Here is a 21,110-nt window from a genome sequence, read left to right as displayed (position 1 = left end):
GAAGCCCTTTGGGGCCCTTATGGGATCCTAGGACACAGACGGGATGGAGAGTGGGTCTGGGGCACAGCCTATGTCCAGCCCGGTGCCGACCCCCTTCCACGGCCTCCTCAAGAGGCAGCTAATGCTCCATTTCCCAGACTCCCTTGCAGCTAGAGTTCCGTGTCCTGGGGGGATTCAGGAAGGTGGTGAGGGTTAAGCCTGCATCCCAGCGTGCACACATTTCCATGCACCATGCCTGTGCCCTTGGGCTGTGCCAGCACCCCCTCCAGCCTCAGGGCCCTTCCCAGAACGGTCTCCCCCTTCCCTGTGCCCCCTTGGGTGTGGCCATTCAAGGCTGTTGTCCCTGGAGGACCAGGAGCCCTGGTTGCAGAGCAGGGCCCGAGGGAGGCTGGGCCTCAACCTTGGCCTTCCGCACTTACCCCACTTTGGCCTTGCTGTGAGCCCCATGCCTCGCCCTGGGGGTGCTGAGAGATGGCAGAGAGGGGGGAGGGCATCCCTGCCCAGGACAGGCCCCGCCTTCCGGAAGGAAAGGGAGAGGACAAGGGGCGTGGCGGGGCGGCCAGAGATTGGGATCTACCTGCGCTGCGGTACTTGCTGGCTGGGGAGCTGTCCGTGTTGACCGTGGGCGGTGGAGCCTCCCCCTTGCCAGGCAAAGCCTATAAAGCCACCCGGAGTCCAGCCCTGGGCCGCCCGTTGGTGACCATGAAGGCTGTCCTCCTTGCCCTGCTGGCTGTCGGCTTGACCCTGCAGCCAGGTGAGACCTCCGCTCCCATGGGGCAGGGCCACGGGAACAGCGCTGGGGGAAGGGGGGCAATCAGGGGAGACCAGAGGGACACTCAGCGAGGGGACCCACCCAGAAGGACAGAGAGAGGAGGCAGAGGTGGGGAACGGGGGAGGGCGGTCAGGTGGAAGGTAAGGGAGGCAGCGGCAGGAAGAAGGGGCTTTGGTCCTTGCCCGTGTCCCCCTCTGGGGCAGCTCTGAGTACAGCCAGGAGGCAGCAGGGACTCACCCAGAGGCGGGAGGGCATGGCGGGGCCTGGCTTTCGGAGGACCAGCAGCCGGAGGGATGCACGGGGAACATGCAGTGTTGGGGGAGGCACAGGGGCAGAAAAACCTCAAGGCAACAAGTGCCCCGGAGGCAGGGAAGGGCCAAATGGAGGGGGGGGGGGGGGGGGCGGGGGGGTGTCCTGACAGCATCTGGGGCCTCTCCCCCCGCCCTGCCCTGGGGTCCACTGTGGGCACCAAGGACCACAGACACCCAGGCCGGGGAGTGGGCCTCGGCTGCTCTGGTCTGCACTCCAGGCCCTGCGCGGTCCTTCCCATCCTGGGTCGTCACGAAGTCTCTTAGGGCCTCAGCTTCCTCTTCGGGAAACTGGGGCTTATGACGATGGCCCCCAAGGCTGCTGGGGGTGTCAGCTGGGATGTGGGGTGACTGAGCACGGGACCAGCAGCACGGGGCCTCCTTGCCTTGGGTGACTCTACCCTATCCCACCATTGTTTTGACTGGAAGGGGCCTTACCGAGCCAGCTGGGGCCACTGCCCCCAGGGACAGAGCAGGGCCTGGCCAGGGGCCCACACAGGGTCTCCCGGCCCTGGGGAGACCTGGGCAGGGCTGGGAGGCTGGGTTGGACCGGCACAGGTTATTGAGACAGTGACTCCCGGTGGCAGGAGCAATTCTGGAGTCCTGCCCACCCTGCCGTCCCCAGCCCACCCTGGAGCACGTCACTCCCTTCCTTCTCAGACCAGGGGCATTTGGCAGAGGGACGGGCTGGGGCACTCACGGTGGGTTCCAGGTGCCAGGGCAGCCAGTAGGCAGAGAAGCATTCCTGGTGGACTCTGATGAGCGGGGTTCCCTCCCTGGGGGTCCCCAGTCTGCAGTGAGTTCTTGTGCTCTCACACACTGCCAGCAGCTTGGAAGCTATGAGAGATGAAAAAAGGAGGCTGCTTCCCCACTCTGAGCCCCCCCATCCCCCAGGCTCCGCTCTGCGCTGCTACTCCTGCAAGGACCAGGCGAGCAACCACGATTGTCAGCATGTGCAGAACTGCACCAACTCCGAGACGTACTGCTGGACCAAGCGCATCCGTGAGTGACCTTGCTGTTCCCGTGCCTCCCCGGGACTCTGCCCAGACTCCCACAGGGCCGGGTGGGGCTCGGCCCCCCCCCTCTTGCCATTCCCTTGGACTTCCTGCACCTTCCCACCCCCTGGTAGGGACTCAAAGACCTTCTGTCCATCTGCCCACTTGTTCACCCACCCACAGATACAGGTGCTCCGCTTCCCGTCCACTCATCCCTCCACCCATCCCTTGTCTGTCTGTCCATCCGTCCTCCTTCGTTACTCATCCATCCATCCCTCCTATATCACTCATCCATCCATCCATCCATCCATCCATCCGTCCACCCATCGCCTCTCCATCACTCATCCACCATCCATCTGTCCATCCATCCCTTTCATCACTCATCCATCCACCATCCATCATCCCCCTCTATCACCCATCCACCCACCCATCCACTCACCCATCCATCATCCACCCAGCCACCCACCCACCTACCATCCATCCACCCATCCCTGCATTCACCCATTAGGCATTTTCAGTTGCAGCAAAAGGTCCGGCTGCCTTGGGCATGTGGATACGGATGAGCCCAGGCGCCTGCCCTGACGCTGCTGGCAGTCTTGAGGTAGTCACCCGGGGTGACTCTAAAGTGTTAGAGTGGGGACAGGAAGAGGGCCATGGGATCGAGCATAAGGCCAGGTAGGTGAGCTGAGCAGCCCCTACCCCCAGGTGCTGTTGACATCGTGACCATCATTAGCAAGGGCTGCAGCTCGCACTGCGTGGAGGACGCCCAGAACTACTACGTGGGCAAGAAGAACGTCACTTGCTGCTCCACTGACCTGTGCAATGCCAACGGGGCCCAAGCCCTGCGGCCAGCAGCTGTCACCCTGGTGCTGCTCATCACTCTCGGTGGCCTGCTGCTATGGGGTCCCAGCTGGCTGTAGGATCGGGAGGACCCCACTGTGCCCCCACACTGGGTATCAGTGCCCAGGGGTCCTGGGGTGCTCTTCACACACACTGGCCCAGTCAAGACCCCTCCGAGACCCCAGCTCAGGTTGGGCCATGCCCGTCTGCCCCTTCCAGCCTTCTGTGGCTCTCTCCAGAAGCCCTGCCCAGCTCCCCCTGCTCAGCAGGCTGAGTCCTGTTGATGTGGCACTGTTCCAAATCCCTAGAACCCAGCCTGCACATGGTCTGCCCAACGCCCATGTCGCAGCCCCCTCCTCAACCCTTGCTTGGGCATTTCTTCCTCCGGCAAGACTTCTCTGCCCCACCCCCCCCATCGACGGAGCCATTCCCACCCATGATGTCCCCCACAACCAGCAAGGAGCAGGCACGTGGGAGGTGGGAGGGCCCCACAAAGGCTGAATAGAATTAGGGGCAGGGAGTGTGAGGTCCCATGGGCCCCAAGAGATGAGGTGTGGAGGGGGGTCCAGCTCCCCATGGCCATGGGAGTTCTGGGGCAGTAACCCCAGCCCACAGGAGGCCCTTAATAAAATCCCCCCCGACCTAGTGGCAGAGAGCTGTGTTCTTATGTGCCCCGGGGTGGAAGCCAGGGTTGGGGTCCAGCGCTGGGCTGGACGGCCACCCGGCCCCGTGTCCGTGGGCTGTGGCCACAGCACTGACCAGCCACATGGGGTGGAGGTCCGGCCTGGGCAGGAGCAAATGACCGACCCCTGGAAGGGAGGGCAGTGCTGCAGAAGGCGGCGGCCTCCCTCGGGGCTCCGGGCTCTTGCGGTGAGACTCACTCACGTCTTTCGACCTCTCTGAGCCTCAGATACTTATCTGTGACCCCTGCGCTGCGAGGACTGAGCATTCACAGGACACAGAAGCTTCGGGGGGGAGGGGCTGCAACTGTGTGAGGTCCCCATGGTGTCCCTTCACTGGCCTTCCCTTTTGTTCGAGGAGAGCCCTTCCGTCTCTTTCTTGAATTTTTTACTTTGTCTTTTATAAGGGAGGGCAGCCTATGTGGGTGGGGTGGGCCGTTGGTGGGTGTGAGCGGAGTGGGGGCCGTGAGCAGGGGCGTGTCCTCGGAGCGGGGGCCAGGACAGGGACCTGCATGGGATGGTGGGTGCTTCCAAGACACGTACCAAGCCGTGGGTGAGGCAGCATTAGAACCCGGGGTCTGGAGAGCTGGGCTGGGGGTGGGGCAGGATTACGCTGACCAACAAGGTTGGTCCAGAAGCTCAAGGTCTTCCCTGTGTGTGTCCTCAGGTGGGCCACTGGGTCCCAGGGTCGCCACCTGCAGAGGGTGGAGTTCCCCATGTTGAGTGGTGATTCTCCCTGCTCCCTTCCCAGCCCTGGTGCCCGGCTCCTGCGGAGCAGCTGTGGGCTCCGGCCTCTCCCTCGATGCTCCGCTAGGGCCCAACACACAGACCTGGCTTGGCTCCAGTCCAGGGTCCTGGATTCAAGGCTGGGCCTTTGCTTCCTGGGAGGGCATCCCAGAACTGGGGGGGACCCTGGAGAGCATTAGGCCCATCAGGGTCTGAGCTGGGCCGGAGCTTGGAGATTGAGGACTGGTGAGCACTCAGGACTAGGCTTCTTTGTGCCCTGAAGTTGTGAGGCCCAGGCTCATTGACCCTGCCCAGGACACAGTGGACACCTCTGCAGTTATAGAGCACCTGCTATGTTCCAGGCGCTGTTCCAGACACACCAAAAACAGCAGTCGCCTGGGCTTGGCTGGATTCTCCCGGACCTCTCTCGATGCCCTGGGGCCACCCCAGGTCATGGAGCTTACAGGACACAGGGCTTAGGTGAACAGGATCAATACAGAAATATGTAACATGTCAGCAGGAGAAGCCAGGAAAGGAATAAAACACAGAGAGAAAATCACAAATATCGGTGAGGCCAGGAAGGCCTCTGTGGGGCCTGGAAGTCCAGAGGGATGGGCCACAGCCCACTGAACAAGACGGGGACCCATTGGGCAGGGGACCTCCTCCCTGGGGCTGAGGCTCAGGGCGGTGATGCGGTACCTGGACCACCATATCCTGTCCCAGGCTCCTGGGTTTGAAACGTTTGGGCCAGGGGCAGGGGAGAGGGCGGGGAGGCCCCTGCGACGTGGGAGGCCTGGTAGGGTTCTCCAGGTCCCAGAACCAGGGCTCTCCTCCGGCCTCCTGAGCTGTCTCCAAGTTCATGCAACCTCACTGCTCAACAGAAGGTGGGGCAGGAGCCCCTCCCGACACACAGTGCGCTGGGTCCAACGGGGCTCCTCCTCTCGGGATAGGGACAGCAGGGGGCCACCTGCAGGGGCAGCCCACTGGCCCAGGGCCCCTCAGCAGCGGGCCCTAATCTCCCCGTCCCCTCACCATCTCGTCCTCACGAACTACAGAAAAGCAAGGAATAAGAGAGCGTGAGCCTCAGATCCCCACATGCTAGGTTGGCGTGTGTCACCGTCTGCACTGGCTCGGGGGGCTTCCTGTGTGGGAACACGCAGGTGTACGCCACGAGCATACACGCCTGGCTCACCAGACACACGCTCCCCAGCAAAATACTTTCTGAACATAGATCTTTCCATAGCGAGGAATACAGACCCTCTCGGTTCTGTCCGGAGGCAGAGGCGTTCCCCTGGACAGACAGACTTGGGTTTGTCTTTAGGATGCCTTTCCCGAGCACTTTCCGTGTTGGAGACGCTGTCTGAGCCTTTCACCTCTGTCATGATAGGTGACAACAGGGGTCAGGGGCTCACCCGTGGGTCTCCGTGCAATCCGTCATCAACTCCCGGCCACCCAGCGAGGCCCGACATACAGGGAAAGAGCCAGGGCACAGAGAGGTGAAGGAACTGCCCCGAGGTCACACAGCTGGCTCGTCACCCTCCTCCCCTGCGCGCTTGTTCACCTCAAGCCAGACCTCCAGCGGCATCCCTAAGTGGGCACCTCTGGCCCTGGCACCGCGCCCAGTCTCAGGCTGGAGGCCGTCTGGTGCCGTCCTCCCCCCTGAGGACTCTGGCTCAGCCCGACCATCAATCCCAGGGCCTGTCTGCCAGGCCCCTCCAGGGCTGGGATCGCTGTGCCCCCGCCCCCGCCAACCCCGCCCAGGTTGGTGAGTTCTCCATCTGCGGCCACTCAGGTGTTTGTAGAGTGCCCTGCCCACGTGACCCAGGACTGGACGAGCAGATCCCCGTGTCAGTCAGCAGCCTGGGCCCCGCTCTGTGAAGGGCTGCTCCTGCCTGGCTGGACTTGGGGTGCCGTAGGGAGGGAGGCTGGAGTGGGGGCAGGGCAGTTGCCTGAGGGGCGCCAGGTCAGACCCTCTGGAGGCAGCAAAGTTGGGGGGCGGGCAGAGGTGTCCATCTTCCTCTGCTTCTCGAAGCTCCATCTTTGTCACGTGGCTCCCAGCCCCTTCTCCCTCTTTGCCTGTCTCTCTGTCTCCCCCATCTCTCCCTGCCCCCAGACTCCTCCCTGCAGTGGGGGTCCACCCACCGCCTTGGGGCTTCTCTCCTTCTTCTCCTGAGCCCATGAACAGGGACTCAGCTGCTTGCCCCAGCTGAGGCAAGCGAGACAGGAAGGAGTCCTGTCTTGAGGGCAGGGGTGGGGCGAGGCAGGTCCTATGGGAGCCTTAGGGCCTGGCATCACTCACCAGTCCTGGAGAGGCTTAGTGCCCCTGCCCAAGTGCCCACAGCTGCAGGGCACAGAGCGGGGACCCAATCTGCCCACTCCACAAAGTTTATGGGTGCAAGGGCGGCCCCCCGGGGAGTGGGGGGGGCCAGGCCCTGCTCTGCGCTGCACAGGAACGTCACCCAAACATCACCATGTGCCCACGGACACACGGCCTGCCTCACTATGGAGCACTCATGCCCGCAGTCCAGATGTGGGCACACAGCAGGCAGGAGACCCCTCTGGGAGCAAGAGTGCATCTGGGGAAACTGAGGCACAGCAATGCAGCAGAGCCGCCACCAGCTACAGCGAACGCTCTTTTACAGACCTGAGGTTCCAGAGGGCTACGGGCTGTCCCCCCCACAGACAAATGGGTCTGGGCCCTCTCAACCCCCCCTTTGCCATGCCCACAGGCTACTCCTTCACTGTGACAATCACCACCTCGAGTCTCTGACCCCGGGGCAAGACCAGCGGGCCTGGGACAGAGCAGAGGAAGGGGCCTGGGGTGGGGTGGGGGTCCTCCAGTTGCTGGCTCCTCTCCCCCGGAACCCTATACCAGGCGGCGGCCACTAGAACTTAGGCCGTGGGGCCGCCCGTGTTGGTGACGCCGGGCACTACCCAGACAGGACACCTCTTGTGGAATCACGGGGACCCAGGAGTAGCCCTTCCGAAACTCGCCCACCCTACCCAGCTCCTGGAGCCCAGATACTTCAAGCCAGGGCAAGGGAGGGGGTTCCAGGTCTGAGTCCCTGGCCTGATGGGCGCCCCTCACCATCTGCTGATGACCCCCCCACCCCATGCCCGCGTCTGCTGTGGAAGACGGTCGCAGGAGGATGGCGGGCAGCTAAGAATGAGTTTGTTCCTGCAGTGGTGCGGGGCTCAGCATGGATGGCTGGGCAGGGGGAGCCTGGGCTGTGAGGAGGGTGGGGGCGGGGCTCTTGGGAGCCTCTGACCCCCCATTTTATCATTTACTAACCTTCACTGACGCCTCCAGAGCAGCCTCTAGAGGCGACCCCTCCCCTGTGGGGATGCCACAAGGTGTGTTCACAGACCAGCTGCCTGGGGGGGGGGCTCAAGGGACATTGTCATCCTGAGAAGCTGCCCCACCCCAGGGACAGGAGAGCACGACAGGGACAACGGTGAGCAGCGGGGAGAAGGCTTCTTACCTCCGGGGGCTCCTAGGGCAGCGGGGTGAGCCCTGATAGAGAGCGAACTGCCTGTCCCTGGGAGCATCCAAGCAGATCCCCCGACCCAGGAAAACCCGGACCCCGTTCTGCCCAACTACGGGCCCCAGAAGCACAGCCAGAAAGAGCGAAGACGGAGTCCAGAGAAGGGCCGGGACGCCGGACAGCGGGCTCCAGGCTGCGGACGCCTGCCGGGCCTTCGCGCTCCCCGCGGCCCGGCGACCTGCCCCTTTCCGAAAGGCAGAGGCCGGGAGCTGGGGACGGAGGCTAAGACGGCCCGGACCTGGCGGTGGGGTAACAAGGTCACAGGCTGAGACTGAGAAAGCCCCCGAAGGGCCGACGGTGACGCGCCCCGAGTGGCCGCAGCGGCCCCGGGGGCGGTCGCCCTGCCGAGGGGTGTGCCCTGGGCGTTCCGGAGCCTCGAGGGTCGCTTTCCGGGGGAGTCCTGAAGCAGCGCCGCCGGGGCCGGGAAGGGCTGGAGCCCCTGCCCCTGCTCCGCTCCGTGTCCTCCTCTCCGGGGCCCGGCGGAGGCTTCAAGGGCCGGGGAGAGAGGCCGGAGAGGCGAGCTCGAGCCCCCAGCCAGGCGGGAGGAGACGCGGCGGAGCCGCACGGACGCCTCTGCGCCTGCAGCGCGGGGCGCGCCCGCCAGATGGCGCTGTGGCGCGGCGCGAGCGAAAGCGTGGGAGGGGCCGCGGGCGGACGTGGGGGGCGGGGCGGATCACTGAGGACTCTGGGAGGGGCGCCGGCGCGGGGGGGCGGGGCGGGCCACTGAGGGCGGGGGGGGGGGGGGCCGGGGGGGGGGGGCGGGGGGGGGCGGGGGCGGGGGGGGGGGGGGGCCCGGGGCCCGGGCCTGCGGCACCTGCGGCCTCCGGCGCGTCCCCCCCGGCCGGCCGCGCGAGGTGGTTCGCTCCGGCGGCGCGGCGCTCCCGGCAGGCTGGCAGGCGGGGCGCGGGCACCGTTGCCGCCGACACCAGGGCTGTGGCCTCCGCCGCCACTGCCCCCCGCGCCCCGCGCCCGCCGCCGCGATGCTGGGGCTGCTCGTGGCGGCGCTGCTGGTGGCGCTCGCCTACTTCGCGCTGCTGGACGGGTGGTACCTGGTGCGCGTGCCGTGCGCCGTGCTGCGCGCGCGCCTGCTGCAGCCGCGCGTCCGGGACCTGCTGGCGGAGCAGCGCTACGGGGGCCGCGTGCTGCCCTCGGACCTGGACCTGCTGCTGCACATGAACAACGCTCGCTACTTGCGGGAGGCCGACGTGGCGCGCGCCGCGCACCTGGCCCGCTGCGGGGTCCTGGAGGCGCTGCGGGCGCTCGGGGCCCGTGCGGTGCTGGCCGCCTCGTGCGCGCGCTACCGCCGCTCGCTGCGCCTGTTCGAGCCGTTCGAGGTGCGCACCCGCCTGCTGGGCTGGGACGACCGCGCCTTTTACCTGGAGGCGCGCTTCATCAGCCTGCGCGACGGCTTCGTGTGCGCGCTGCTGCGCTCCCGCCAGCACGTGCTGGGCACCTCGCCGGAGCGCGTCGTGCAGCGCCTGTGCAAGCGCCGGGTGAGCACCCTCTTCCCCCGCAGGGCCCTCAGGGCTCCTGGTCTCTGAGCCAGCTCCGGCTGCCAGTGCCTCCTTAGGGGTGCCCCTGTCCCTCCAGGTATCACCCCAGCCCTTGCCATTGGATTCAGGACCTCCCTTCACTTCCCGGGAGCTCCGGGGTCCCTGAATCAGCTCCTCGTGCCGGTTCTTAGCAGGGTCCCCCCCACCCCGCCACGGCTCCGCCTTGCCCCTCCAAACTCCATGCCATAACCTCCACCTTTCCCAGTGCAAGGAACCCTGGACCAGGTCTCTCCCAGGCGTCTTGAGTCCTGGTGGTGCTGGGTGCTTGGAGTGTGCAGCCGCCGTCTCTGGTCCTTGGTTCTGAACGTGAGGGATGGTGTCGGTGAGAGGAGGTTACTGGGAATTCCCGAGGACCTGAGGACACCCCACCCCTCCCCCTGCCCTTTTCACACAGCTTGGACAGAGTCCTTGGGTTTGGGCTGGGGGGGGACTGAGTCCCAGAGAGCCCCAGGTTGTTCTGCCTTTACCAGTTGGAGTGAGTACCCGAGTGCGTGCATGGGGCTGAAGGACTCTCCCCAGGGCCTGCTCCTTCCAGCACGGCCGCTACTACAGCATGGCGACAGGGGCCCTGGGGACAAGCTAGGGCACCACCACGGTGATAGTTTCCAGGGCACGCTCCTGCCTGAGGCGGGTTCCCAAAAGCTTCTCTGCAGCCTCCATGCCAAAGCCAGGGCCTGCCCCAACCCCTAGGTGCCCTAAACCAGGGCACTGCCCTCTCTGGCTTTGGGCAGGGGCCTCCTGAGCCAGGAGGGACACAAGTGCACCGTAATTGTGAAAGGCCAGCCTTTTCCCAGTATCAGAGGTGGGGAAACTGAGGCTGAGAGGCAACGGGAACCACCCAAGGCTATACTGTGGGCCATAGGCACAGCTCCCCGGTTTTCTGTCTCTGTCTCTGAACACCCCCAAAGGTCCTGGATGTCCCCCACGCCGTAGGGACAGATGCTCCATGTTTCCTTCTATGTGTAGGGACTGAGTTGGAACTGAAAGACAGAGGGGAGCCTTTCCTGCAAGAGAGGGTACCAGGCGGCCGGCGTGGGCTGGAAGGGGCTTCGCAGAGAGCTGGTGGCAAAGCTTAGCAGACATACCCCGAGGTTGCCCAGCCAGGGACAGGAGGGCCAGTGTGGGGCCTGCAGGGCCCCAGGAGCCTGGCCTAGCCCCTGGGTCAGGGAGAGCCCCAGACAGTCTCGGGTTTAGTGCAGGGCAGTCGGAGTCTGGTGCCCAGAGATCCTGCCTGCTGCAACTAGGGTGGCCGTGGGGCGATAGCTGGCCTACAGCCCAGCCGCCGCAGCTGGTCCCCACAGCTGGCTGGGAGGACAGTACTCCTGAAAGCCTGGCCTGGATGCTGAACAGAGCACCCCTGTCTGCAGGGGAGGCCGGGGCTGCACAGTTCCGAGCGCTTCTGCCCCCGCTTCTCCCCTTGCCCCTGGGAACGCCCACAGCCCATCTGCAACCTGTGACCTCTCAGGCCTGAGCCCGCACCTTGCCTGCCTCCCCAGCACAGAATGGTGGCTGGGTGTGCAGGGGTGGGGACGCATTAGCCAGGCCCAGAGCTGTAGGTTCGGCTTCTCCTGATGCACTCGGGAAGGACAGGGGCTTCAGGCAGACCCCTGTCTGGCACTTACCCAGCAGAGGGGCTCTGACAGCGGCCCCTCCACCCCTCCCCCTTCTGCTACTCGCCCCCCCTCCCTCCCCTGCTCTAGACTCCTGACACCCTCTGAGCCCCTCTCTCCTCCTCTTTCCAGCCAGCTGGCCTCAGAGGCTCTCGCCTGGGTTCTGGGGACACACAGAAGGCTCAGATGTGGCCCCGTTGGGGAGACAGGCCTCGTGACAGAGGATAGGGTCGTGAGCACTGGCCAGGGGGAAATGCAGACATTGAGGGCCTCGGGGAGGGGCACCTGGAAGAGGGAACAGCATGAGCAGAGGCGCAGAGGTGTGAAGGCAGCACCCCAGCGGGGGCCCCTCCTGGCAGCCCAGCTGCCGCCTGCGGTGCTGCTGCTGGTAGGAACCTCACCGTCTCCCCCTGCAGGTGGAGCCCCCTGAGCTACCCGAAGACCTGCGGCACTGGGTCGCCTACAATGAGGCCAGCAGCCAGCTGCTCAGGGCCGAGAGTGGACTCCGTGACATCACCAAGGACCAGTGACTGCCGCACCCTGCTGACCGGCCTCACACTGGGGGCGGTTGCCCTCCCGTCCGTGCCTGCCAGGGGTGGAGAGTGCAGGATGGACGGGGCCGGCTGGGCTGTCCCCGCTGCTGAAGTCCGTCTCAGCCCTGCCCCTTCCCCATGCTCAGGCCCTCCCTCCCCCAGCCAGTAGTCACCACTCCCTCCCCTATGCCATGCTGGGCACTGGACCCGGGAACAGAGACCCTGACCCAGCTCTGCCCTTGGGTTGGAGGTGATGAGGAAAGTGGGAGGCCCAGGGCCCTCAATGTGGGGGGATGGGGATGGAGGTTGGGCCCTACCTGGCAGGTGAAGCCAGTTTCCGTGGGCTCCAGTCGGGAGAGGGCTTGGACCAGAGGGACCAGCTAAAGCCACCCTGAGCACTGGAGCCTGGAATTTGAACGGGCTGCCGGGGTGAGGCCTGATTCTGTCCTGGTGAGGATCTGCAAAGGGTCAGAACCGAATTTGAGGCAGAGCCCTGTGTCTGCGGATGGGGAGGGGCAGGCCCAGGGTGGAGTCTGGGCAATCAGGGCCCAGGCCGGCTGACCAGAGGGTAGAGGGGCTCCCCCAGGGTGTGGGTAGGGCCTGCGGCCAGACGCTGTGCCGGAGCCCGTCAGGTCGGATGGCACAGGGGTGCTGGTGGTGAGCTTCCTGTCCTAGCTGGGGCCTGCCGGAGGAGGGAGCAGGCTTCTGCCTGGGTGCTCTCTGCACCTTGCCCTTGCTCATCCGCACCCCTGGGTCCTCACTGGGCTGCTCTGGGACTGTGGGTCAGACCCCACCCTCTTCGGGCCTACAGCACCTCACCCGTCTGCCCTCCTCCTGGGGTCGTCCTCAACAGGCATCCTGCTGGCGACTTTTGCCTTCCCTTCGCCGAGGGGCTGCCTCGCTCCGTGGGCTGGGGCTGGGGAAGGGTCTTCCGGGGTTTGCCTGTGTGGCTCCCTGGTGGGTCCCGGAGCTGCTGGGACACCAGCACAGCTACCTCTTCCTGCCTAATCACTTGCCCTCCAGTCCGGAAGGCCTGGAGAGAAGCAGATGGTGGCCCAGGGCGCTGACAGCAAGGCAGGGGTGTGCAGAGCTGGCTGAGGACTTGGGTCAGAGCCCCGGGGGTGGGATTGGCACTGGCTCCTGGGTGTGCTCAGGACGAGGGGCCGCCTCTGTGTGGTCCCCTGTGGTGTAGGCCGGAGCCATGGAGCCCCTGGACCGCCTCTGTCGCCCTGTCTGGGCAGCCCACTGCCAGCTGGAGCAGAGACTGCAGCAGTGCCCCGAGCCCTTGTCTGCCCCCCACGCTGACCTCTGCCTTATAGCTGCAATGGGAAAGCTGCAATGTTTCTGTTTTATTTAAAGAAAACCCAAGATTAAAGGGTTTTGATGTCCATGTGCTGGGGAAAGTCCTTGTTTGTCCAGCCCTGCCCCCCCCCCAGGGAAGCAGGGGGCCGCTCACGGCAGTCTCTTCCTGTGGGGGGTTTGTCTAGGCTTCTTGGGCCCCTGTGAACTTAGGAAGCAGGTAGGCAGAGCAAGATGTGCTCCCATCTCACAGAACACGGGACCAAGGCCATGAAGGATGGCCCCAAACCCTTGTAGGCTGTGCCGCTTTCCTCGTCCCCAACCCCTGGACCTGGCTGTCCCAGTCTGTGGGTGGCTGGTGCTCCTTTCTGATTTGGTCCCAGATCCTCCCAAGGAGTCTGGGAGGTCAGGCCTCGGAGCCTGGGGTTACTGAGGTGAGGCTGTGGGGTGGCAGGTGGGGCAGGGTTCAGCGGACCGTGGTGGGTAGAGGGTGGGGCCAGCATGGGGCTCATTCTGCCAGCCCCTGAACGAGGGTAAGAAGTGGGGCTGCCAGGACGGAAGGTGGCGGGGGAGCGGGAGACAGCAGGGGCCACGTCATGCTCTGACCACCTGCTGAGCCTGGGAAATAATGGGTGATTGGGAAAGTCGGATTATCAGCTGGCGTTCGGTGATGGGGGAAGCAATGCGGTCTGGCAGGCCAGTGGTCTGTGGCCAGGGAGGTCGCGTGATGCCTCACTCTTCCCACCTCCCAGGCAGGCCGGGGCGCCCTGGGCTGCCACGCTGGGCCTCGCCCCTGCCCTGAGCAGCCAGCCTCCGGCCCACGGGGGCCCTCGGGCACCCCCGTGGACATCTGCATCTCCTTGTCAAACGGGTGTTTGGGCAGGTCCTGTGGGGCACGTGCGGGGAGTGGGGAGCTTGGGGATCGCCGCAGCTGTCAGGGACACATTCCCCAGTGCAAGTGGGGACAGGGGAGGGTGTGCGCACAGTGGGTCTGGGTCCCTGCGGGTCCACATGGTACGGGCGACCAGCTGGCACCCTGGAGTGGGGCAGGGGTTGGGGGGCAGGATGGGTCTGTGCGTCTGTAGGAGGCATTCAGGATGGTCAGGGGTGTCCGGGCTGCACATCACCGTGTCCCAGGGGCCACTGCAGTTTCTCTGTCCTCTCAAGGGAGACACGCCCCAGCGGGTGGGGGCAGGGGGAGGAGAGGCTCGCTCTCGCCCTTGCTGTGTGGAGGAGGTCTAGCCACGGAGTTCGGGAGGGGCTTGCTGACCAGGGCACGGGGCTGGCCCCGGTGGGGTTTGAGCGTCCCGCGCGTGGATGACCTCCCGTCCTTCTGCATTCTCTGTGACCACACGTGCCCCCTCCTCCAAGGCCCCAAGTGTCCCCTGCCGGTGTGAGCAGCACCGCAGCCACCCCAGGGCCCGTCCTCCCAGGACCCCGTGTGCGGCTTCCCCAGCTCCTGAGGCACACCGGGCTGTGTAGGGCTGGGAGCTGTTCTCAGGCCTACAGACCTCAGGGGCTCTCCTCAGCTCAACTTGGCTGAGTTCACGGGGTGGTGGTGGGGGGGGAGTGCGCAGTTCCGGCGGGGGAGGGCGCAGCAGCCTGGCGCTGCGGCGGTGATGGGCAGGGGCGCCCTCTGTTGGCCGTGCCGGTGCAGTGCGGAGGCCCCGCAGGTCCCTGGGGCCACCTGCCTGCTTCCCCCAGGACTGGGGTGGCTTCCGGAGTCTCCCACCAGCCCACCCTGCTCATCCTGAAGAAGGATCCTTGTCGACCCCTGGAAGCTGAAGCCAAGAGCTGCGGTGTCCCCATGGGGAGGCCGTGGCCCTGGCCCCTCACCTCCAAATCCGGGGCCCGCTAGAAGCTCTCAGGAAGACTGCCCATAATGCAGGGCCTGGAAAGGGCCCCGCCCAGGGCGCTGGTGGGCATTTGGGCCTGGAAAGGGGCAGCCGCAGGCTCTGAGGCTGCTGTGTGTGGGGCGTGGCTCCTGCCCCCACCCCCCTCCAGGGCTGCCAAGCCTGGTCATGACCAGGGCCAGCTGGGGATCATCGTGAGGGGAAGGCAGGAGTCTGAGGCCAGCCTGGGGGGCCACGGCTGCCCGTCTTCTGGCTGGGAGGGCTGCTGCCGGACCCGCAGGGCACAGAGCCCAGCGCTGGCCCTTGGGGTCTGGGACGAGCTGGCAGGTTCCATGCACACTGTTTCTTCTCATTGCAGCTGTCCCCGCGGCAAGGACACGGTGGGCCCCTTGTCAGGGGAGGTGACCGAAGCCCGTGGAGGTGTGTGGGTGTCCGCTGGCCCAGAGGCACCCCACCCCACACGCTCCTGGGACGCCCGGGCTGGGCGGGCAGGCTCCCTGCAAGTCCACAGCTCTCTTCCCAGCTTCCCTGTTCTGGCCCAGTAGAGCCGGGCGTGCCCATCCTTGACTCCAGCTTCCTTCCCACCCGGGGAACGGGGGGTGGGCTTGATGCCTCCGGGGGCTGAGGGGAGACTCTGGGAGTAGGGGCAGACTCCCCTTGGGCTAAGGCACCGGTCCTGCTCTGAAGTACCATGGGACTGGTTTGCAGGAAGGCCAGCCCGGGATGCCTTTCTCCCCTGGAGCCTCCGTTTCCCCTTCTGTGAAATGAGTCCAAATGGCCCTGGGTGAGAAGGAAGGCCAGGGGCCCAGAATGTGCCTGACTCAGCCCGGCTCTCCTGAAAGGTGACTCCGTGCGCTGTCGGCACCCAGGAAGGAAAGAAGTGGCCTCTGCCTCGTCTTTATTTATCCTCTGCAAGGGTGGGAGACAGAGTGCCCCTGGCAAGACTCTCAGCCCTTGGGGCGCATGATTCACCTGAGGCTCGGGGAGCTCAAGGAAGCACGTGGGTAGAGGCGATCTCCGGTGGCGCTGGGCCCTTCAGGGAAGGAGGCGGCCGAGGAGCAGGGCCCCCGGCGGCTGGCCCCCGGCGGCTGGCCCCCAGCCTGGTGCTCTGCATGGAGTTGCACAAGTCATAGAAGCAGCAGTAGACGGGGTGGGCAATTCCCATGCTGTCGGGGTCGGTGGCTATGCAGGAGCTGGCGCAGGAACGGGTCACCTTGGGGCTCTGATTGAAGGGGTACTCTGCCGGGGGTGGACAGGCATCAGAGCCTGCTCCTCCGCTGCCTAGTGCCCTCCCCAGCTGCCCCAAATTTCAGGCACCTGTTCCAGCTCTTTTCGACTCTGCCAGGGACACCCGTGACCCACCCCCCAGGCCGGGCCTGGGAATGAGTACATGCTCCTCCCTCAGGCGCCTGTTGGGGCGTGCCGTGCAGCCTTGGGGGGGGCCTGGAGTCCCGAGGCTGATGCAGCCCTTGTGCACCCCAGAGCCAATCTGTGGGACCTCCATCGCTGCCCCCCAACCCTGAGGACCATTTGGGGAAGGTGACCACTGTGGGCCGGACTCACCCGACTCCACCTGCACCAGCACCGTCTGGCAGGCCGTGGCCTCCGGCTTGCAGCGAGTGATGTTTTTACACAACGAAATGGTTGTGGGCTGCTCGCATGTGAAGCATTTGAAGGCCTCACCTGGGCGGGGCATGGGGCAGACCTCATCACCGGGCCTCGAGGGCCGTCTGGGAGGCTGGAGCAGAGGCCAAGTGCGGTCTACCCCTCGGCATACCCCCCGGGCCCACCCCTGCTTGACTGCGACCCTTCGAGGCCCAGGGCTCCGGCCAGTGGACCGAATGCCGCATTCCTCCACTGAGCCTTGGTTTTCCTGCCTAGAAAATGGGGACTTGAAGCCTGTCCCGAGCAAAGGCTCTAGGGCCCAGGAGGCTGATTTAGGGCCAGGGAGGTGAGCCTCGGGGGTGCCTATTGAGGCCTTCTGCCCCAGTGCCTGAAGGGCCTCTTCCCCGCTGAGGAAGTGGGCCAAGTGAGGCCGATGACCGGTCCCCTCCCAGCCATCCCGCTTACCACCACACATGCTGGATGCTGCGATAAGCAGCAGTGGGAGGACAGCCCTGCACCAGGCCATCTGCCACGCTCGGAAGCCGGGACAGGCAGCACCAGGGCCGCCTCCGTGGACACTTATACCCTGCCCGCCCCGCGGGGCCTGCCAGGGTGGTGGCGGAAGAGGCGTGTGAGTCAGCTGGGTGGCACAGGGTAGGAGTGGGAGGGAGTGGGCGGGCTGGTGGGCAGGCAGGCAGCATCACTCCCAGGCCCTCAGGGAGGGGGACCCCCATGGCTGGAGCCTGTCTGGTGCCGGCCTGCAAGGACGCCACCCAGGCACCAAACGGGGGCCTGGCCCGGACGCAGGCCAGTCTCCTTCACACCCAGATGTCCTCCTCCTGACACAGGAGCCCACCGGAGCACAGGCCCCGGGGGCGGGGAATCGGGCCAGGTGCAGAGGAGGGTGGGCGCCCGGTGGGGTGGGGGTGGTGTCACGTGGGGTGGGATGGGCCCCCCAGGCTCCTCTCGGGCTGATGGGTGTGGGCTCCAGGCAGGCCCCACAGTCACTGCCAGCCCCTTCCCTACAAATGACCAAGCCTGAGCTTCCCGATTTTAGGCCCCAGACAACAGGGCTCTGCCCAACCCCTGGCTCCCGACCTAACGGCCTTCTCCAGTTCTTCACGACCCACCTCTCACCGCAGTCTTTCCCGCACCCACACCTTTGTCTGTTCTCTGCCTCTTGGTGGGCGCCCTCTCCGGCCTCCCGTCCTGGCCTCAACTCTTCCCCATGCTGGAAGGTCCAGGCCAGGTGCCCCTCATCCAGGGGTCTTCCTGGTGTTCCAGACCCTCTAGTTTCTCTGTCCTCGGACGGCCTAATGGGTGGTGGATGGGAGGATGGATGATGGATGAGTGGGTGGGTGAGTGGGTGAGCGGGTGAGGAGATGGGTGGGTGGCTGGTTGGGTAAGTGGGTGGGTGGGCGGGCGGGCGGGCGATGTTTGAGGAAGTGGATGGGTAGAAGGTGGAGGGTATGGCTGGGGCAAGCATGAAGGAGGGAGGAGAGATGGGGGGAGGCGGTAGATGGTGGACGGAAGAGCAGGTGGCTGGGCAGGTGGCCGAGGACAGAGTATGAGTGTGCTGCAGCTGGGTGTGTGGAGGGGGCCCTGCTGTTGGGTATGGAGTCACCCCGCAGCCTCCCGGCGGGATGACGTGCTTGGAGGAGCGGGACTGGCACTCAGGAGGTCTTGGTTTTGGTCCTGGTTTCGGTCTTGGCTGTGCTGCTGGCTGCACGTGTGGCCTTGAGGTGACTCCCTTGCCCCTCTAGACCGTACTCCTGTGGGTAGGATGAGACTAGGGACCCAGGGCGGTTTTGAGGGCAGGTGTGATGGGGCCTCGCGGACTGAGGAAACCAAGGGAGGCGCCACTTGCGAAGGGAGAGGCCGCGGTGGCTGCCAGGCCAACAGCCGGGCCTCACGTGGCGGGTGCGGGCGCGGACAGCAGCCGGCGGCCCTTCCCTGGGGCCTGGTCCCGCGACTGCGCCCCGGATGTTGCAAGAGGAACTGGGGAGTGTCTAGTGCGGAGTCTGACAGACTGAGTGGGCCCTGGCCCCACCTGACCTCCTGTGCGACCAGTCTGCTCACGAACCCTCCTGACCCCCTTTCTTTCACCTGGAACCAGGCAGAACATCCTGTGCCTCCGAGGGCAGCTGGGAAGACGAGGGGCGGACAGGAACCTGGAGCAGTGGTGGGGCGAGTGTGCCGAGAAGGCGGCTGGGGTGGGCAGGAGCGGGAGACACCCCGTGTGCTGTCGGAGGCTGCCTGGAAGGGCCCTGGCTCTGGCTTCGGAGGGGAGGGAAGGCCAGGCAGGAGCAGTGGCCAGGATGGGGGGACACACAGTGTTCCCATGTTTCCCTGGAGGGCTGTGTGTGTGTGTGTGTGTGTGTGTGTGTGTGTGTATGCGCGTACTGGGTCCCAAACCAGGCTCTAGGGCTCAAGTGACCCTGCCACTCTCCTCACTTTTGTGAGAGACACAGGAACGCCAGGAGAGACGGGTGCTGAATTACTGAACGGGGCCTTTTCCGTGGTCAAGTCAGAGTTCAGAGCTACAATCCCACACGGAGTCATCTTGACAGCACTTGGCCATGCCTGGCCTCCCAGGTTCCCTGCCATTCCCGGAGTCAGGGGTCTCTGGCAGATGGTGGCCAGGCTGTGCGACCAGTCTGTGCTGGACACGTGGTACAGGGATTGCTGGGCTGGGGGGGGTGTCCTGTCCCCCACGATCTGGCTCAGGACCACAGAGCCGCTGAGATGGAAGGTCTTGTCACAGGAGGCAGAGATGTGGAGTTCCGGGGGTCCCAGGGATAGCAGGCCTTCTGGCCACTGGTCTCCTGTCTCAGAGGCATGGGGTGTCCCTTGCCCCAGGAGAGACCTGCTTCAGGTCCTGGCTGCTGCTCTCTACCATCCAAGAGAAGGAAACCCCAGAAGGGGGGCGAGGGCTGACTGTGAGGGCTCTCTGGACTCAGAGGCCAGTGGGGATGAGCCAGAAAGAGGGCTTCCCAGCCCCAACTCAGGCTGGACCCCAGTGCTGTGCCCCCCTCCCAGGACCGGGCCAACTCACCCAGAGGCCCAGGAGGAGCTGCTGGAGCAAGAGGACAGGGAGGAGGCGCAGGTTCCAGTGTGACTGGAGGCCCTCTCCCCCCCTCCCCCTCTTGCCTCCCTCAAGCGGTCCTGGGGAGGAAGACAGCGGGGCCCTGTCCTCCTCAAGTCCATGGCCCGCACTGTGTGTTTCCAGGACCACGTGTATACGCACACACGTGTGTGTGCATGTGTGTGTGAGCATCGAGTCTCAACCCAGGTGCAGAGCTGGGAGCCCTCCGGACAAGAGGCCTCTGGGGTAGGCGACTCCCGGGAGGGTGATCTGGAGGATTCAGTGCGGGCCAAGGTCAAGACAGAGTGAAGGTCCCGTCTGTGCTGGAGCTTGGGCCGCCCTAGGCCCCCAGGGAGTGGGGCTCGGTGGGCCTGGAGAAGGCAGGTGGTGGGTACACCCAGCAGCAAGCCCAGCCAGCCAACAGAAGGGGGCCATGTCACCAGGGGCCAGGTGAGCGGGCAGTAGGCGCTTCACGGGTCCTGGATCCCAGGCCACTCTGAGCCCGCCTGGATTTTCCTTCCACCCGACTTGGCCTGCTCCTCTACCCAAACGATCTCTGTCATTCAAAGCCTGGCCTTAATGGCCCCCTCCTCTGAGAAGCCACCTGTGATCCGACCCTGGCAGGTGAGTGCTGCCCTTGCCTGTGGGGTCCCGCTTTCTGTCCCACCACAGTCAGGCCCCCCACAGGGCCCAGAGAGCAGAGCCCTGCCTGGTTCCCTGCCCTAGTGACCAACCCTGCTTAGCACATCTTGGTATGTGGAGAGGAGACAGACGGAGACAGACGGAGGCAGCCATGTGGGTGAGGAGAGCCCCAGAGAGAACCCAGAGGCCAGGGGGGCAGGAAGGGACCAGGAGAGGAGGGGCTGAGAAGGGGTGGGAGGGGGAAACAGGGCCAAGTGGAGGGAGCTGGACTCGAGGCTCAAAGCCCTCCCCGCCCTGGTGGGACAGGGCTGCCAAAAAGGAGATTCAGGAGGCGTGGTGTAGGAACAATGCTTCTTCAGGGACACTCAGGACTGGCTCCCAGGGGGCGGGGTGGGGGTGGGGACAGAGGTGGCGGGGGCTCTAGAGGCCGAGGCTGCCCAGCAGGAGGAGCGCCAGCGCCAAGGCCAGGCCACAGCCACCAGCCAGGGCAGGGGCCCCGTCTATGTTGCAGAGGTCCGTGTTGCAGCAGGACACGGGCCGGGTCTGGCCGATGCCGTCCACGTCCGAGGGCACACACTTGACGGCGCAGGACTTGGTCACCGTGGAGTCCCCCACGAAGGGGTATACTGTGGGCCATGTTGGGTGTCCGGTCAGCTCGCGAGCTTCAGGGCCCCCGTGTCCAGCCCATGACCCCAGGGTGTCGTGACCCGTTCCCCGCTCCTCTTTCCTTCCGCCTCTGTGGGCCGAGTGCGGGCTCCCGGCTGGCTGCGGGAGGCCATACCTTTCCCGGGAATCCCCGGGCAAGGGGAGGCTTCCTTTCCGTTTAAGGAAAGAAAGGAGGAGGGAGGGAGGCCTAACTGCTGAGAACCAAAAACCCTTTTGCAAACAAATGGCTAAGGTGGTGGAGGCGCACTGTGCAGGGCCGGCCGGGGTGAGGGTCCTGGAGGCGCTCTGACCCTGGGACCCCCGCCCCGCCACCCCAGCTCGCGCGGACCTATCGCCCCGCCCCCCAGCTCCCGCGGACCTATCGCCCCGCCCACCCAGCTCCCGCGGACCTATCGCCC

General features: G+C 65.4%; 3 protein-coding genes across 3 annotated transcripts in view; 2 read left to right on the top strand and 1 right to left on the bottom strand.

The window, feature by feature from the left end:
• The first annotated feature begins 558 nt into the window (after positions 1-558).
• Positions 559-2,995, top strand: PSCA (prostate stem cell antigen). Its single transcript, XM_032873454.1, has 3 exons — positions 559-754; positions 1,975-2,082; positions 2,781-2,995. The coding sequence occupies exons 1-3, from the start codon at positions 703-705 to the stop codon at positions 2,993-2,995; spliced, it is 375 nt and encodes a 124-aa protein (XP_032729345.1). The 5' UTR covers positions 559-702.
• Positions 2,996-8,824: 5,829 nt separating this feature from the next.
• Positions 8,825-11,638, top strand: THEM6 (thioesterase superfamily member 6). Its single transcript, XM_032873453.1, has 2 exons — positions 8,825-9,359; positions 11,446-11,638. The coding sequence occupies exons 1-2, from the start codon at positions 8,847-8,849 to the stop codon at positions 11,557-11,559; spliced, it is 627 nt and encodes a 208-aa protein (XP_032729344.1). The 5' UTR covers positions 8,825-8,846; the 3' UTR covers positions 11,560-11,638.
• A 4,064-nt stretch (positions 11,639-15,702) lies between these two features.
• Positions 15,703-21,110, bottom strand: part of SLURP1 (secreted LY6/PLAUR domain containing 1) — a 6,845-nt gene continuing 1,437 nt past the window's right edge. The window contains exons 3-4 of the mRNA XM_032873435.1: positions 16,278-16,397; positions 15,703-15,953 (exon numbers count right to left, since the gene is read on the bottom strand). Coding sequence (XP_032729326.1) covers positions 15,703-15,953; positions 16,278-16,397 — 371 coding nt within the window. The remainder of the gene's footprint in view (positions 15,954-16,277; positions 16,398-21,110) is intronic.

This window comes from Lontra canadensis, unplaced genomic scaffold (genome assembly GCF_010015895.1).
Source record: "Lontra canadensis isolate GAN:19392208 unplaced genomic scaffold, GSC_riverotter_1.0 scaffold49, whole genome shotgun sequence".
Lineage (NCBI taxonomy): Eukaryota > Metazoa > Chordata > Mammalia > Carnivora > Mustelidae > Lontra > Lontra canadensis.
This window is presented reverse-complemented; position numbering and strand designations above follow the sequence as displayed.